The 19,227-nt window shown below is 37.4% G+C and overlaps 1 protein-coding gene across 2 annotated transcripts; it reads left to right on the top strand.

Annotated features, from left to right (window-relative positions):
• Positions 1 to 4,942: 4,942 nt before the first annotated feature.
• LOC131370358 (interleukin-15 receptor subunit alpha-like) lies at positions 4,943 to 18,415 on the top strand. 2 transcript variants are annotated; one of them, XM_058417645.1, is made up of 7 exons: positions 4,943 to 5,558; positions 12,521 to 12,688; positions 13,266 to 13,340; positions 13,461 to 13,658; positions 17,367 to 17,402; positions 17,552 to 17,630; positions 17,734 to 18,415. In XM_058417645.1, the coding sequence occupies exons 1-7, from the start codon at positions 5,492 to 5,494 to the stop codon at positions 17,912 to 17,914; spliced, it is 804 nt and encodes a 267-aa protein (XP_058273628.1). In that variant the 5' UTR covers positions 4,943 to 5,491; the 3' UTR covers positions 17,915 to 18,415. The 2 variants fall into 2 exon arrangements, with proteins under 2 accessions (XP_058273628.1, XP_058273629.1); XM_058417646.1 differs by lacking the exon at positions 13,461 to 13,658.
• The last annotated feature ends 812 nt before the right edge of the window (positions 18,416 to 19,227 follow it).

The following is a 19,227-nucleotide window of genomic DNA, read 5'->3' as shown; positions in this document are numbered from 1 at the left end:
TGTTATTACTGTCTTCCTGTTACATTTGTACTCCTTTGATATGCTGTAATGAAAAAGAACACTGATTTTTTGTATTCTTTGCTGGATGAAGCTGTATCAAAGCAGCAAGTGTCAGTAGGGATAGCTTCAGCAGCGACTTGTGCATCTGAAGAAATTTACACATGACTATAGAGATCACACATGACAACAGAGAACGATAGAAGCAGCTGTGTGCTTTTGTAAAGTGGGTAAGTACATTCTTATGTTAGAAATGATTGTGTATTGATTAAAGTAATATCCTGTTTCATATGCTGCAACAATAATGAATGAATGAATTGTATCCTATGGTTTGTTTTATTTGGAAAGTCAGTCAAAAACAGGAACTTTTAAAGGAGAAAGAGAAAGGAGGATCTGTCATTTTAAAATTGTCTATAAAAATTTTTCTATTTTGTGCCAACATAATTACCTATCAGTGGCATGGTGGCTTAGTGGTTAGCAAGTTTGCCTCACATCTCCAGCGTCCTTGGTTTGACTCTCGCTCCCGCTCAGTGTGTGTGGAGTTTGCGTTTTCTCCCTGTGCTTGGTGGGATTCCTCTGGGTGCTCCGGTTTCCTCCCACAGTCCAAAGACTGAGCATTGGAGCCCCTCAGGGCTGTGTGCTCAGTCCATTGCTGACTCACGACTGTGCAGCAATGCACAGCTCCAACCACATCCTCAAGTTCGCTGATGACACGACCATGGTGGTCTCATCAGCAAGAACGACGAGTCAGCATACAGAGAGGAGGTGCAACATCTAACAGCCTGGTGCAGAGCCAACAACCTCTCCCTGAACGTTGACAAGACCAAAGAGATGGTTGTTGACTTCAGGAGAGCACAGTGTGACCATTCTCCACTGTCCATCGACGGATCCTCGGTGGAGATCGTCAAGAGCACCAAATTCCTTGGTGTCCATCTGGCGGAGAACTTCACCTGGTCACTCAACACCAGCTCCATCACCAAGAAAGCCCAGCAGCGCCTCTACTTCCTGAGGAGGCTGAGGAAAGCCCATCTCCCTTCCCCCATCCTGACTGTGTTCTACAGAGGGACCATCGAGAGCATCCTGAGCAGCTGCATCACTGCCTGGTTTGGGAACTGCACCGTCTCGGATCGCAAGACCCTTCAGCGGATAGTGAGGACAGCTGAAAAGATCATTGGAGTCTCTCTCCCCTCTATCACGGACATTTACACCGCACGCTGCATCCGCAAAGCTAACAGCGTTGTGGCTGACCCCACACACCCCTCACACACACTCTTACACACCCCACACACCCCTCACACACACTCTTCACCCTCCTGCCATCTGGAAAGAGGTACCGGAGCATTCGGGCCCTCACAACCAGACTGTGTAACAGTTTCTTTCCTCAAGCCATCAGGCTCCTCAACACCCGGGACTGAACTGTTCTACACTCTCTCACACACTCTCACTCAGGACTGAACTGTTCTACACTCTCTCACACACACACACACACTCTCACTCAGGACTGAACTGTATATCAACTCTCTGTCTCTCTCACACACACACACTCTCTCACTCAGGACTGAACTGTATATCAACTCTCTGTCTCTCTCACACACACACACTCTCTCACTCAGGACTGAACTGTATATCAACTCTCTGTCTCTCTCACACACAGATACACACACACTCTCTCTTGACTGTGTGGACACGAACACAACACATTTGTATTGTTCATTACTTTTTGCACTACCTCTACCTGTCATCCGCTGCTATAGTCATATTTATGTTTATTTCTATTTGCACTACCTCAACCGCTGCTGTGTATTTTTGCGCAATACTTTTCTACATCATTTCACTTTATCTTATTTTATTTCACTTACATTCCATTACACATGTTCTTTTCTTTCTTTTCGGCGCTACGTGTCCTGTGTTTCTTGTGTTGTCTTTCTTGTATTTATTGTCTTTTGCACTGTCTTGTCTATGCTCTGTTTGCACCTAGCTGCACACTGTGCACTTTACGTGGCTAAGACAAACTTCTGTCCTAGCTCTGTGGTGTTGTTTTTATGTTGAACTTTGTTGTTGTATGTTTATGTAGCACCAGGTCCTGGAGAAACGTTGTTTCATTTCACTATGTACTGCGTCAGCTATATGTGGTTGGAATGACAATAAAGCTTCTTGAATCTTGAATCTTCTAGGCTGATTGGAGTCTCTAAATTGCCCGGTGTGTGTGCCCTGTAATGGGATGGCACTCCGTCCAGGGTGTATCCTGCCTTGATGCCCGATGACACCTGAGGATAGATCAGGTAAGTGGTACAGACAATGAAATGAAAAATAATATTGGTGTTTCTTTGATGTGATCTGTGTATAAATAAAACCTTTTTTTAAGTAAATTATTTGTTGGATAAAACTGCGACATGTGAGCTCAGCTTAGAGGGAAATAAATTATAACAATTAAAGTCGAATTATATTTTGTAATATGTAAAGGTTTTGTAAACGAAGCATACGTTGTAATAAATCGGTTTAGTCATTTCAGTCAGTTCATTGTAGGAAAAATAACCATGTTTACAGATGGAACAAGGACAAGCAAAACTAACTATTCTCACCTTACATGCGGGATTATGTGCCAGATCCAACCCTGACAAAAATAATGGGCTCCATCGTTTCTAGCAGTATACTGCCATTCTATTCTGTCAAAGAAATGGAAATCAACTTATCTTACAATTACTTGGGTTTCTGTGTGTAGAGTACCATGTCTCTGTGTTTAGCTGCGGTCGGGCAGGGTGATGAGAAATCGGAGTAGTGTGATTCCTGTCCTGGGCAAGCAGTTCACACCTCTCAACAATAAGTGTCAAGAGTCAGGAAGCTTTTATTGTCATTTCAACTACATATAGTTGATGAAGTACATAGTAAAATTAAGCAACATTCCTCTGGGACCATACTGCTACATAAAAACACAGAGCTACATAACTCAACACAGTAAGGACTGAAACGTGTAACCTAGTGCAAACAGTGCAAGACAAAAGACTTTATTGCAGAACAGATACAAAAAAGTATCCAGTCTGTGTGGAACATTGTGCATAATAAAGGAAGATTTTGTAAACATATGTACACATATGATAGCAGCAGTTGGTAGCAGTATTAAACAGCATTAACCATTTAATGTTCTGTGCGACCATTTGGTAGAATCACTATATTTCATTAACAATTTTTTTTAACTTAACCCAAGCCGATTGGGCAGCCGTTTGATAGAGGCCTATATTTAAATAATTATGGGGTCTGTTAAAAAAAACAGTTATATATTGTTGTTATTATTGACCGAATTAAATAAATAATGCAAAGTAAGAATTTTTCTATTGCATTGTGCAATGGGCACAAATCAGAAACAGTTTTGGCAACACTGAAAAAGTGGTGTTGTAAACAGAGATGTACACCAATCAGGCATAACATTGACTACCTGCCTAATATTGTGGTCCCCATTTTGCTGCCAAAAAAAGAACATTTTAAGGCTTGTCTGCTTTTATTTGAGCTATTAAATTAGTGCTAAGTCTACAATGAACTCAGAAACTCCACTGACCTATTAGTTCTTCAAGAGCTCTTGGTTGCTGTTGAAGAAATGACATTATATACATTTACACTGTTTTCTGTCCAGTGTCTCCCAAATGAGGATGAGGTTCCCTTATGAGCCTGGTTCCTCTCAATATCATCTCAGGGAGTTTTTTCTTTCCACCATCGCCTCAGGCTTGCTCATTAGGGATAAAATAGTAACTTAACTTTAAACTTTATAATTTATTTTCTCTATGTTTCTATACGTCTGTAAAGCTGCTTCAAGACTATGTCCATTGTTAAAAGCGCTATACAAAAAAATTAAATAAAATTGACTACTGGGCAGCACAGTGTCTTAGTGGTTAGCACTGTTGCCTCACTGCAAGAAGGTCCTGGGTTCAAATCCCGGGTTCGAGCAGGCAGGGGCCTTCCTGTGTGGAGTTTGCATGTTCTCCCCATGCCTGTGTGGGTTTATTCAGGTTTCCTCCCACAGTCATGTACATTAAAACATGTACATTAGGTTGATGGGTAATTCTAAATTGCCCGTAGGAGTGTGCGTGGTTGTCTGTCTATATGTGGCCCTGTGATGGACTGGTGACCTGTCCAGGGTGTACCCAATGTGCGCTGGGATAGGCTCCTAATTCTATCCCAGAATTAGGAATAAAGCAGGTATAGACAAGGAATGAATGAACTGACTACTGTGACATCACACGTAAATTTAGGCATCCCAAAACAGGCAGAAACTCCTGTCTTTAAAAAATGTAAATTATTATTTATTTATTTATTTATTTATTTATCTATCTATCTATCTATCTATCTATCTATCTATCTATCTATCTATCTATCTATCTATCTATCTATCTATCTATCTTAAATATTTTAATAAAAACACAAATGTAAAGTTTAAGTATTTGTAACATTATGTTTAAGAAAGACTAAAAATTAAAAAATCACCCTCTGGCATTATAAATGTGATTGAGTTAATGGGTGGAGAGGGGATTAGTAAAGCCTGGTTTGACTGGTTTTCTGAAGCCGAGAAACGAAAACCGAAAGTCGCCATGACAAAAACAACAGGCTGTGGACCTGACGGAAATCTGGGTGTGAAATCAAAACTGGATCTATAATTTCTCACTAGACTAGTATTAAATATATATATATATATATATATATATATATATATATATATATATATATATATATATATATAATTTTTATTTTTTTTTAATACTAGTCTAGTGAGAAATTATAGATCCAGTATATATAAAAATAACAATACAATTAACTAATTAGCTTAAAATTATATTAAAAAAGAGAGTGTGAGAGAGAATGGAAATCATAGTGAAAGCAGACTTTGATGCTTTTATTAACTAAAAATAAAGCCACCCACTCCCTGGAGTGACGTGGGTAATAACGGAAGCCACGAGCCCGTGTTCCTGTATCTGCAGCACTAAGCGCCGCTCGCACCTCGACCGCTACTGACTGCTATTTTCCGTTACCGGTATTATTTTAACCATTTACTCGTTGTACACGACACGTGGCATGGTGACTCGAGGTAGGAAATAAATAATCATCGAGTTAACATGACGAGTTGACTGTATGTTGAGTCTAGAATAGAATATTTTTCCGTTCCGTAGATTCCATGACCAGTTTATACTTTATGTAGTGTTTATGTATGGTCTATGAGCGCGTTATAAAGTGACTTATCCTGGAAAAAAAAAAATGACTTGTGAGCAAGTACCAGGAGCGTCGTGTGTGGTTTTATTTCAAGCGCTCCACAACCTTGGCGTTTCATTTCCAAACAGAAAGTGAAAGTTGTTTTATTTTTTGCCCCTTGCGAAAACAGCGACACACGCACGCACGCGCGCACACACACACACACACACACACACACACAATGACATCTGTGTAGTTCTTAAAATGTGTAGAAAGCTCTGGCAGGATATTCAGCTCTGGCGATCTGGACTCACTGGATATGCGCGCATCCACACTCACCTTCATCTTCATCATATTTGAATACTCCATCATCACCGGAGGAGATGGTGAGTTATGGATCACTCCACCTTCCTCATGTTATCCACAGGCGATTTTTTTATTTTTTATTTTTTTAGATTTTTTGACGCAGGACGAATAAAACGTAAGATACAGAATGAAGTGCTAGATACAACCCCAGTCATCCTTAAGACATTATTTGTTAGGTGAAATCAGACTTGGTCTGATATTTTGTCAGTATCTTCAGTAATCCTTCTGATATCTGATATCACCTGCTCTTCTTTTGAGCAGATTTAGAAACTCCTAAATGTAGTTTGGTTAGTGTAGGTTTTCAGATCATAGTCATATTTTTTTATTTTTATGTGTAATCTCTCTTCTAACATCAATATTTTGCTTCGCCTCATTTTTATAAGACTTTTATGCGATAGAATTTATTAGGAATTAAATATACCTAAGCGTTAAATCAGGATGCTGGAACTGGGCTGTTCAATTCATGTGCTATTATAAAGAGTTTGCAACGCTGATGAAATTAAAATCGTGTATTTTACTGTATATAGTATGGATATTTTAGAGGCTCAATTGAATTAACCACTCACTCAGACCTGGGTTCACAATAGCTCAATCACTTTGGAAACTCACCGCTGGGCTGTGTATGTTGTTCAGCATGTTTTTGACTGTTCTTTATTTTATTTTTTATTTTTTTAACACAGCTCAGTTCTGAAGTAGTAAAAAAGTGTTGGTTACAGAGAAAGTCACATGAGGCGTTTTTTGTTAGATTTCAGCAAAAAAAAAGAAGCTTCGGTCAGCTTTTTTTTCTCTCTTCCAAAGAAAATCAGCCTTACTCGACTTAATCAGGATTATTCTATGTCACATGCATATACATTTTGCATTTTAAATGAATAAAAAGGCCTGAATGATGGATATCAAATGCAGGATTGAAATTTACTTGACTCCAGTGCTAGCCAAAAACCTACAATAACGTTACAGAGAAAGCAATGTTTTAAAATAATTTTTATTAATTAACATCCATACGTAGGTGATAGCTTAAAATTAGGCAATATAATGTTAATAATGGAAATATAATTACAAAATTTCGTCATTTATTAGAGAAAAATAAGAACCCAAAATAGCTGTATATTCATCTCAAGTGATGTTTGGTATATTGTTCAGACTAACAATCCATGTCTCACTCCAAACAACAAATATTAAAAGTCTCTGCCTAATAATATGTCAAGTTAAGACAAAGTAAAGGTTGATTATTGTGAGTTTTTGCATTTTACACTTGTCCAAAAAATTCATCCGTCATATATTTTCTGACTACGGAATTTGTAAACGAAACATACCTCACGGTATCACAGGAGCAACAGATCTAGGCTTGCAGAAAGTTAAATGACAAAGACTTGATTGATGCGGGGAAAAAATGAGAAACATGCAAGAAGTATGTGAAATGTGAATAATAACTTGACAGATTGCCTGTCATATTTACTACAGATTTATTCCCATGAAGCAAGCCTACATTAGAAAAAAAAAAAAAACACATGCATGATGTAGCCTAAAATCCCAGCCAGAACTTTGCTGCTCAGTTTCCACAGTTTATGCAATTCAACCCTAGTGAATGCAGTCTAAAAACATGTTTACTTACTGGAACACAGTCTGCAGTGTTTTGATACAGACATGGAAGGTTTAGGGGGAAACCCTAACTTTCTGCTTTTGCCTGAATATTCTTAGCTGGTGGAATTTTCTCAGCCGTAATATAGGTACTCCTTCTTGAAACAAGTCAATGAGTTCAGACGAAGATTTTTATTCATACAACCAATTTTTTCATTTTTTAGTACAAACTCTAATCCTGGCACTGATTCCGAACACCCCTTTGTCTTAAATGGAATGCTACCCTCAGTCTTTTCTCGTAAAAAAAAACCTTTCTGTTAAAGTGACTACACCCAAGAGCTGTAATAACAGTCCAAATCTGATTAAGGAAACTGATTTTCAGTCTGCTGTTAAGTGACAATAAAGTAAGAAAATAAAAGGCAGTTTCTGTATCAGCATCGCTGGAGTGATTCATAAAAAAGCTTTGCATTGTGATGGCAGAAAACATAACAGTGCAAGTGATTAGGGAATTTTTTTGTATATACAGAAGAATGTGAGATGTATCTGCAGCTTTCCATTGTATATGTAAGCTCCTGGACATGTTCCGATAAGGTTCTATAAAACACACTAAATGTTCAGAAAGCTCACGACAGGTAAATCACCAGACATGAGACCGAAACTATTTTCCTGTTGGACATGAAACATAAAAATATATAGACAAGCTACATCACAATGACACAGGTTGTTTCTGGAGCAGAGCTTGAGCTACAGACTTTAAAAAAAAATTCACATTTTCTCTACAGCTTCATGGGATGTAATATTATATCGGTAATAATGTGAGAGATTCATACAAAACATTAAAAGCAAGCCATCATGCTATAGATTCATTTAAATGAGTGGAATGGATCGCCAGTGTACCAGTAAAAAGGTTTAAAGAATTATTTATTTACTATGGGAATCGCTGATTAGCCCTAGCATCATCCATATCCATCCACAACAGTCTCTGACTCTTCAGCCATTTAAACATAAGTCTCATATTGTCTTTATTCTCTGTTTGTGCTAACACTGCTGGAGAAATTAGTGCTGACTAATTCAGTCAGGACTGGTTTGCTTGCAGAGTTCATAATCACAGGTTTGCATTTACATAAAAGAAAACTAAATAGCTTGAATGAAGGTTGGCAAATCTGTAAGTACCAGGTTTATCTGTTTATCTGTTTTTTGCTTGCTGTGGGATGAACACTTATCCCTTGAAGGTGTTTAAAGGAAGACCAGAAAAATGTGTGAAACCGACATTAAAAAGCTGTTATCTGCACAGAGCGTAGAGAGTCCTGATAACGACTGAAATAGATCCGGTGTATGTTTATTGTCCTATGGCAACTAGAATCAATTACTTCATCAAAATTAGATTAAAATTTTATTTGTCACATACACAACCACACACAGTATGACATGCAGCAAAACGCCTTTTCGACTGTACGAGTCTTAAAAGTGGAGTCAATAAGAATAAAAAGAAAAAAGAAAACTTATAGTAAAAACTAGAATTACTATACAAATGAGGAAAGGGAAGAAATTGTATGGAAAGGTATAAAAATTTACATATCAATGCAGACGGTGGTAGAACAGTATGATATGGTTAAGAATTTTCAGAAGATAACCAAACGCAAAGTTCCTTTATGAGTAACGCTTTTATCAGTCAATGCGAGCGCTTAGAATTTGATTATAAAATGCCATTGGCAGCAGTTTTTTTATTTCTTTTTGACAAACATAAACTTTGACATGTATGTTTGGGTTTGTTCTGACATGACCTCAAATAGTCAGGTTCTACTAACAAAATGCAAAAAACAAAGGTCAATGGAGATGCATTTGAGACTCATGAAAGCAGGAAGAGTGAGCTGCATGTCTTGACAGGCCTCTTCTTAATAAATGTATTATGATCTTAGCCTTAAATGGATTTAACAGAAAGGTGCTGTCTTCTGTACTGTTTGCTCTTTTAGGGGGGAATTACACTGCTATGCTCATGGTTATACAAAACCTAGATGCCACTTTGAGCTAAGAGTCATCATTAGGTTATTATTATAGTCCATTTTAATGGGCAGTTCCGTCCCACTGTACATTTCATTTCGCCTGGGTCTCACAGCTTTACCACAGTGACTCGAAATATATTTACGTTTACATTGAAATCCCAAATTTCCGGGAACAAAATTAAGATGCATGTAGACTGAGTTACAGTGAACTCTTAAAGCAGTTGTTCACTATTTCACTGCCAGACTGTACCCCAGCTTCAGTTTCCTGACCTGGGAGATTATATTGTTCAACACGTTATGCTGACTTTTTCAGCTTGTGAAATCTGTGTCCCTTTACATATTTTATTGTTGAGCATGATGGTATCATGCAACATTTATGGAGTAGGAGCTCATTGTATGTAAACGGAGGGAAGGATGTGGTCAGTTAAGGATGTTCACAAACTGTGGCACAAAGTGTATCTGTGCAGAAGAAACAGTTTGCTTGCACAACCAAGTGAGCTATCACTAGTATTATCTTAGACTTGAGTGGAAATTAAATGAAATGGGATACTTTGACTTTCAGCATGATTGTCAAACTCCACTTGGCAATGTGACAAGGAATTGTGTCCATCATTAACTCAGTTGATTAACAGTTCATCCTATCACTCTAGTCAAAATTAGAATTCGAAGCATAAAACATAAGGTTGAATATGTTTACTTTCACCAGACACTTTAACTGGAACACCAAGTGAATACTGGCTAGCTTCAGCCATTTAGCTAAACATGATAGTGCACTTTCCTACAGTTACCAGGCAACAGCAATATAATTGCATTCAAGTGTTTAGTGTGGACTCAATAATGAGAAGAATGACACGTACCCTGAACCAGTCTGCATAATCTCATCCGGAGTCTTTATGGTTTCTTGGAGAATACATAGTAAAAAGGATGTGGTGAACTGCTTTCCTTAGTAACATGCGCAGTGCTACAGCTTCATATGAAGACCTGGACTTTTAACAGTCAGAGAAGTACAGATGACATGATTAACTTCACATGCACAAACTTCACATATACATTCACACATGCATTGATTTTATTGCTCTCTATACTATAAAGTCTCCAGTAGGCTACCGGGTGCCATAGTAATATCATCACACTAGAAAGCAAATCTGTTTTCTTACAGCTTAATTGAAACCTTCTGGAAGGAGATTTGGCACTTGCGTATAAATCGTGTGCTTTTCTGTATTCAATCCCATCTCTAATCTGTTTCTGTACTTAATATAGAAACGTGTCTATATGTCAGGCAGCAGTGAATGAGTTTATTAAAGGTCTAAAGGGCAGGCAATGTACAAACAGAATATCAAGTAACCAGGCTATGCAGTTTGGCTTGAATCCAGGAGGTTAGTAATCATGCACACTTGAGCATAGGAACTGGGCAATGTTTTAGGCGGAAGTGAGTCTGACACCGAATTTGGCGTGCACGTAGTATATTATTCATTACTCTGGGAGACATTCAATATTTTAGAGAGTCAGATAATCAAATATCTTACTATTGTGTGGCTGTTCACTCAAAAAGCAAACTGGACAGCAGAGCACAGCCTGTGTGGAAATCTCCTTTCAAGTCCTTGACACACTGCCTGTAAAAATGACTAACATGGGATTTTTTTTGGCAGATTCCAGCACTCTTTTTCTTTAAGTACTGTCAAAATTTGTATTGTGAAACAGGTAATTGCATAAGTCCTGGTTGTAGAAACAGCTGTACGGGGGATAAATGGGAGTTTGCGCAAATGTTTTTGGCCAGTTTTACTAAAAAAAAAAAAAAAAGAGCATTGTTTGATTCCTCACCCTGATAGACAGCTCTTTATTATGATAACCTTGTAACCAACTGCGATCATTTCAGTGGTTAAATATTCAAGTCTTGTGAGAGTGCAAATAAGCATAAAGTTAGGTTTGATTATTTGTGTTCTGTGTTCATTTCTAGTTCTTTTTATAACGAGCTGTCGTTACTTTCTTCAGGGTAACTGAGCTAGCTTACCTGGAAGACAATACTAATGCTGATTCTTTTGCTTAGAAGGAAGGATAAAGATTTAAACAGGATGCCAGACCAGTAGATACTGGTAGAAACAATAACAGATCACACACGTGTTTTCCCTTTTATAGCCTTGATAAAGAGTGCCTCAGATGATTAACAAAAGAGTAAATTTTCACTAAATAAAGGATCTTTTGTTGGTGGTTTTGTATTCTGGAGCATCAGAATGTGGCATTTAATCAATATCAAAAATTACTATCTGGATATTAATAATGCATTGTATAATTAAATCCCCATAGGTTTGGGTGCTTTGGAATTCTAGTGTGTGTAAGTGGGAAGTAAAGTTGAGCTTGAGCTTGTATTATTTCAGCCAATACAAGCTCAATACTTGAGCTTGTATTGGCTGAAATAAGGTTTCTTTTCTCTGCAGTGTAGCTCATCTGGCTGTAATTGTAATGTTTGTCATTTGTTTGTGTGGGCGTTTGTTTGTGTGGGCGTTTGTTTGTGTGTGTGTGTGTGTCTGGCTCAATTCAACCACACTGAGGTGGCAGAATAAGGTGTTAAAACCCAAGAGAGAGGTGTCATTACTTCTTCTAAAACATCACTCATAAAATTAACCTGTATGCACCCACACATGGTTTTCTAAAGAACTCTTCTAAAGAAGACTAGATTTCGATATTGACTTGACTATGTTGTGGTGTCATTTGAATAGTATGGAAGGAAGTTTAAAGAAAGTATTTTGATATCAGTATTTATATTGTTATTTCTCGGTTTGTCGTTTCACGGCCACGTTGTACTTTTATAAGGCTCTGCATTCTGCATGCATATTGTGAATCTTAAAAAAGGAAGTGTGCACTTCTTTATGAAAGGTTTTTCTGTCCCAGACAGTGGAAAAGCATTACACTACACGGCGTACTGTGTATTGTTATGTATTTGACAAATACAATTTTAATTTGAAGCAAATTCTCATGTAAAAAAAGTTGAATAAGTATACTTTCTCCAGCCACTTTATTAGGAACACCATACAAATACTTTTGGGTTGGTGTGTTTGCTTGTTTGGGTTTTTTTTTTTTTGCAGTTCCTCTTTGTATTGCCATCAATACAAAGATTAATAATAATCATCAATAAAAAAATTTGTCATCATAGCTCACTGTTATCCCTAGAAAGGATGAGTGTATATATTCTGGGACCTTTTTTTCTCTCTCGCTGTCTTCTTGTTGCATAATTTTCCAGGAGAAAATCCAGTAAATAGTTTAGCAATCGCGTAACCGTAATTGACGGTTCAGTTCATTCAAAACAAGGAGTACTATTCAAGTCTTAACAGTGTGGTCTCTGTGTAAATGATGAGTTTGTATTAGTGTTTGAAAATGGTTTAATTCTTTTTTGTTTGTTTTAGGAAATTGTGGGGATCCTCCAGAGATTGAAAATGCAAAGAAAGCATACAATGTCACTTCCAAGTTCCGCATGAACTGTAGTGAAGGATACCTGAGAGAAGCTGGAACTTCCAACCTTTTTAAATGTGAAAATAACAAATGGAAGAACAGTCCAAGTCTAAAATGCATACGTAAGTGACTTCTAACATGTGTTTATAATGGTGCCTTATAGTGTGTGTATCACTCAACAACAATGCTGAACTCTGATTATTTCAGTCTCCGGTTGTCCCAATACCACAAGCTAGTATCTGATTACAAAGTGTATTGATTAGAGGTGTGTCCATTTCACTGTGGCAACAATTTATTAAAGCGTAAGGTTTAGGACTGTTTTTATCACTGCATTAGTTAAACTGGCTCCTTAACAAGCGTAATTGTTCCAGGCAGCTAAGACAAGATTGATAAACTAAATGAAACTTCTATATTTAGTTTTCAAGAATATTCGACTTTTCTTTGACATTTCATTTGGATTTAAATCCAGCCTTAAGCTTTTTAATACATTTAAATAGCTTTCTTGGGCAACAGATCTGGTGTCAATCAATCAATTGATCAATTTTATCACGTCTTTCTGCATCCCGATCTGTACCTACACTTATACATTTAAACATACTCTATACAAGACTCCATACATAGAATGTGTCTAAAAGAGTTGACTGGCTGAAAACCCATCACCTTTTAATTATGACTCATGTCGAATGTTTTATATTACAGGTTCACCGTTCAGTCCAACACAGATGACAACTGACATGAATTATGAAACAGTTCAAAGTACTTCCACAGTAAAAGGTATGTATGGTGTAAGAACCTGCATGAGTGTGTGGATGTCTGTGTTGTATGTGTTTCTGTGTGTGTGTCTTTGCATGGGGAGTTGCTGATATTTTCTTGTATGATGCACCTCTACGACAGGGAAAGTTGTCTTCACAACAACAAACAAAGCTTCCACAACATCACGGACATCCCCCCATACCTCTCAGAGGACCACAACAATGGAGGAGACATCTGTGACCACATCCATTACGGCTAGAATTACAGCTCCATCCACGACAGAGAAAGAAAAACTGCATGATATGTGCACCACTAGCAGCCACATTACCACATCCACTGGTCAGCATGAATTACCAGCACATTTAGCTTGTCTTTTCCAGGTTTAACAACTAACTAACAGCTGAAAATTGGGATCATAATCCATAAAAATTGTGATTTTCTTTTTAAGTGGAATCTAGACAGGTTCACCAAACACATTGTATTATATTCACTAATTAGCCATAACATTTAAACCACAAGCCTAATATTGTCATGTACCTCAATCCATTCCTGACATTTTTACAGGGAGCATTATCCTGCTGAAAGAGGCCATTAGGGAATACTACTGCCACAGAAAGGTAGGTAGGTAGGTAGGTAGGTATGTCAAAGTAACATCTACATAACTGCAGGACCCAACAGAACATCTCTTCTCCAGGAAAAAACCATACACACATCCGGCTGTCCACATGATACAAAAGGAAACATGCTTCATCAGACCAAGACTCTTCTATTGGTTCACAATCAGTTCTGATGCTCACATGTCCATTGCAGGCACTTTTGTGGTGATCAGCACAAGTGCTCTGACTGGTCTGTGGCTCATAGCCAGCATTAACTTTTACAGCAATTTGTGCTACAGTAGCTTTGCTGTTGGACTGGACAAGATCTTCAAGACATTCTTCGCTCCTAATGTGTTTCAGTGAGCCTTTGGCGCCTACGTCCTTGTCACTGGTTCACCAGTTGTCCTTACTTGGACCACCTTTGGTAGGTACTATCCACTGCATACTGGGAACACCGCACAAGATCTGATGTTTTGGAGATGCTCTGACCCAGTCATCTAGCCATCGTAATGTGACCCTTTTCAATGTCCCTCAGATCCTTACACTTGCCCATTTTTCCTGCTTCCTACACATCAACAAGGACTGACAAGAACTTTATTTTCTGCCTAATATGTCCCTTATATAACACGATAATGTTATTCACTTCAACTGTCAGTGGTTTTAATGGTATGGTTGATCAGTGTAAATGCTAACTGAATCATTCATGTACCAGCCTTCCTCCTTCCTCCCTGTACATCAGTGGAACAAACACCTCAAAAACTCATTATATTATTATATTATATAGATTCATGATATTGGGTTTTGGGACATTCTCAGAATGGCAGTGACACTGACATGATAGTGTGTGACACTGGTATGAGTATCAGCATCGTCATATATAGTGTTAGACTGTGACAGAAAAATAATAATTAACACTATTACTATTTTAAAAAAGAGATCTATTCTCCAAACCTTTATGAACATGAGCCTACTCTCATTCACCTGGCTGTTGAACTCACCTATTTCCTATTCTATTAACTCTCATTTACTTCTCTGTATTTATAACAGTCTACTCCTCACTTATTGTTGTTATTTTTGTTATTCCTGGATTTTTTTTTTGCTTGTTTGCCACCTGATTGATGATTTTGTGTGCTCTGCGCAGACATCTACTGTGGTGAAGAGACTCGATGGCAGGTAGTTGGGTGCCGATGATGCATTGGGCCGTTTTCACAACCCTTTGCAGTGATTTCTTTTCACACACTGTGGAGCTGCCATACCACAAAGTGATGGAGCTTGTCAAGATGCTCTCAATAATGCAGCAGTAAAAATTGGTCAGGATCTTGGGGGATAGGTGAACTTTTTTTTAGTTTTAATTGTCAGACAGCATAGCCTAGGAAACACAGGAATCAAAATCAAGGAAAGAAATGGGTCAGGATCACACAAGCTTGGTAACAGTTGGTAACAGACAAAGAGTGTATACACTACCAGTCAAAAGTTTGGACACATCTTCTTTCCTGATGTTTATTTCTTCCTACATTGTAAAACAATGCTGAAGGCGGCCGAAATCCACAATAATCTCGTTTGAACAGTTGATATTGAGATATGTCTGCTACTGATGCTCTGTAAAGCCTTCATAACGGCTCTAATCTGAGGTGCTGTTAATTGGTGATTTCTGAGGCTGGTAACTCTAAATGAACTTCTCCTCTGCAGCAGAGGTCAGTTTTGGTCTTGCTTTACTGGGATGGTCTTCATGTGAGCCAGTTTCATCATGGTGCTTGATGGGTTTTGCAAATGCACTTGACAATACTGTTCTTGCAACAACTATTCCAGAACACCTGACCTTCGTGTCTTAAAATAACAACTGACTGTTTTTTGTTGTCATTACAAATGGATTACTGAAGTCCATGTGTGTTATTTCATAGTTTTGAAATCTCCAGTATTGTTCTAGAATGTAGAAAATAAAATCCCTAAACAAAAAACATTGAATTAGAAGGTGTGTCCAAACTTTTGACTGTTAGTGTACGTCACAGTGAGTGTGTGAACTACGAGTCTTTATATACTGTGATTGTGTTTGACTGGATTCAGATGTGTGATCAGATGAGTGCTGGGTCTTGTAGTTTTCAGTGTTCTTTGAGAATTGTAGTAGTTGAAGTGATACTTCTGCCTTCCATGCACTGCGCTGCTTGAAGTTCAACCCCTGCCCTATTTTGACCAAGAGTTGATCTACAGAATCATATTCAATGCATTATTATTAGTAGTATTAGTAGTAGTAGTATTTTTAACTGTAACGTTTAAATTACTTCAATTTGATGTAATTATTCATCGGGTATAATTACATCATGCTAAAACGGATATTCATGTCTTTTGAGTTCTACTGTGACAACTTTATTGCCTTGATGTTGTTTTCATTTTCCTTCAGTTTTGCTTTTTAATTGTTACAGTACTTCATTTTTATTTTTGATTAATAAGTTTAGCAACACACACTACCATGTCACTGTCTCCAATGTGCCAAGAATGAACCATAAACCAAACCATATATGGTCAGCAGTGTTCTTAGGGTTGTTTTTTTTTTTTTTTACTGATGCACAGAGATCTGATCAACTAAGAGAAATCTTATCTTTATCTTAACCACTATTACTTGTACATTTTGCCCAAGGAATGGAAATGGACTTATAGGAAAAAGTGAATCAGTTTATCACCACAAGTCTGATACAAAATGAGTCAGAGTGAGACATTTTACCTCTGTTAAGATAACCTTTCACAGAAATGTGGTTGAAGTTGACTGCTTTAAATTTTACACGTTTATGATCAAGCGCATGACAGAGAGTAGAAATGGGTTTGATATTATCATTTACTTTGAAGATATATGTGAAACCATCATTTCTATGAAAAAGTCTTAAGGTCCCTGAGTGTCTACTTTTATATGAGTTTTAACCACTACTGTAGATTGTGAGATGATAAAGACAGTCAATGCTAAACATGAACAGTTTTTGGCCTCTGGTAAAAAAAAAAAAAAAGTGTTTTATGTATTACTGCACTGGATAGTGCAAACCTACCTCACAGGTATTTTTAGGATGAACAATGCCAGAGGAAGAACAATTGGTATTCAGGGCGCTGCCTTGCTTTTTTTTCATTTGTCTGGCTTTCAGTTTAGTTCAGCTAAATGAAAACCTAACTGCGAAGGCTTTTATTCATTTTATTCCAAAAAAAAATAAATAGTGATGGGTTTTAAAGTTTGAAGTCAATTAAAGCAGCACTTTAAACTCTGTCTTCTGTCACATCGGATCGGATCGGATCAGCATCGACTCCTGCAGTTGTTCTGTGGTTTGATTGTTATATGTGATTGTTCTTGTGATAGTTACTTTAGCTTTTAGACAGATGTGCTTGTGCTTCTCTTTGCTTTTTCACTCAGACCAGCAGACACCATTTTACAACCTCTCTCTCTCTCTCTCTTTATATTTGTGTGTTTTAGAGCAAGAGCCAACCAAAGACAAACAAGAATTTATTTGTAAGAATTTGTCTTTCTTATCTTTCTTATTCTTTCACTCTTAAATTATCTTTCATTTTTCATGCATTTTTCACCTCCCAATAGATTTTCAGATCTTTCTCTTTCCCTGTGTCACTCTAGTAATTTCTCTCTGTTTTGTTGATGTTTAGCTACAGTCGCTGGAGGGATCATAGTGATTGTAATTCTTGGTGTGGCAGCAGCAGTAGCAATCCTTTTATTGCGTCGACGGTAAGGTTTCAATACAATTGTAAATCAACATAAATGCCGTACTGCTTATTGTACATTAGCAAACTCATTCCCCTGTCTCTGTTACTCTCTCTTACTCTCTTAGGTCAAGGCCACGTAGAGCTGGTGGCAATCCTGTAGATATGACGGTCCTGGCACAAGGCTCAGATCAGCCTTTAATAAACCCCACCATGATCAGCTGTCCTCCAGATTCAAGCCAATCTCCAATCACTATTTTTAAAGTTTCTTCTGAGAGCATGAATACAGATTCTCCTCTTTCTGCTTAAAATGTTGAATGGAAGTTGAATGGAACATAACTCATATCTGGACAATGGCATTATTCATTATATATTCATTCATTATATTCATCATATATCAAAATGGCATGCTTGCAATAAACATAATTAAATAATAATTAATTATTGTATGTCTTTCATATTCATGACACATTGTTGATATTTTATGGCGCTTTATGTACGGATCATGTGTTTTATTTATTTAAAATAAAATATTAACAGATACATGTAGCTTTTTTTTACTGATTAAACTGTCAATAATGAAAATGTTGATTTTTATTCCATCATTTTATGTGTCCAATCCCAAATGTCTGGTACACTGGCCACTGTGTTATATTTTATGTGTTGTGACCCTACTAAATATAAATATATAATAAGTGTGTTGTGGCTTTTTTTTTTCTTATAAGTGAATTTCTATGTATCGTGTGGGACTCATTCTAAGACTATTCTTGTACTTAACCACATAAATAAATCATTAGATCATGCAACGGATGTGGGTGACTGGTATGGGTCATTTTTAGATGTTGAAAACATGGGTCATTTTTAGGTTTAGGTTTTTTTTTTTTTTTTTGAAGGACAAGAAAGTTGCCAGAGTGAAATGCTATCACAGAAGTGAAAAATGTGTAATGCAATATAAAAATGTCACTGCTTTCCTTTTTTTCCCCCACATTTTTCTTGGCACTTCTGTGCACCAACATTCAATCTCATGTCTCTTGATATCTGTGCTGTTTATAAAGCAGCAGGAATTGCTGCACTCACTCAGACTTGAAAGTGAGCCATTCACACTGCTATAACATTTTCTAAAATAGAAAAGCAGTAAATAAACACCATGTTATTGCTCTTCTTTTGTGTCAGAAGTTAAAATAATCAATCTATTGTATATCAATTCACTGGTTAAAATCCCTGAGTTATTTACAACTACTCTTATTGCTTATTCACGCTGGTAACCCCTGGGCCTGTAGATTCATGCTGCTTGTGTGGTTTAGTCCCAGATTCCACGTGGGACTTCATACCACTGCTATGCAGATGACAATTCATTCTCTCTCTCAAAAACTAATGTTTCCATTCATATTTGGCAGGCATCTCATCCTGAATGGCAGCTGAAACGTAATCCTAGCTACTGTTCATTCCAGGAAATTCATCTTCTTATCATGATTTTGTGATATCCCTGGTTCTCACAATTGGCCATTTCAAACAACCTGAGGGCAACCACGAGCTGTCTTTTTCTTCACACACTGCTAATCTGTCAGGCTCATGTTAATTTCTCCTTTATAATATCAGAAATTTGTTGCCATTTTTATCCA

This window comes from Hemibagrus wyckioides, linkage group LG19, assembly GCF_019097595.1.
Source record: "Hemibagrus wyckioides isolate EC202008001 linkage group LG19, SWU_Hwy_1.0, whole genome shotgun sequence".
NCBI lineage: Eukaryota > Metazoa > Chordata > Actinopteri > Siluriformes > Bagridae > Hemibagrus > Hemibagrus wyckioides.
Note: the sequence above shows the minus strand (reverse complement) of the source record. Positions and strands in the feature narration are given on the sequence as shown.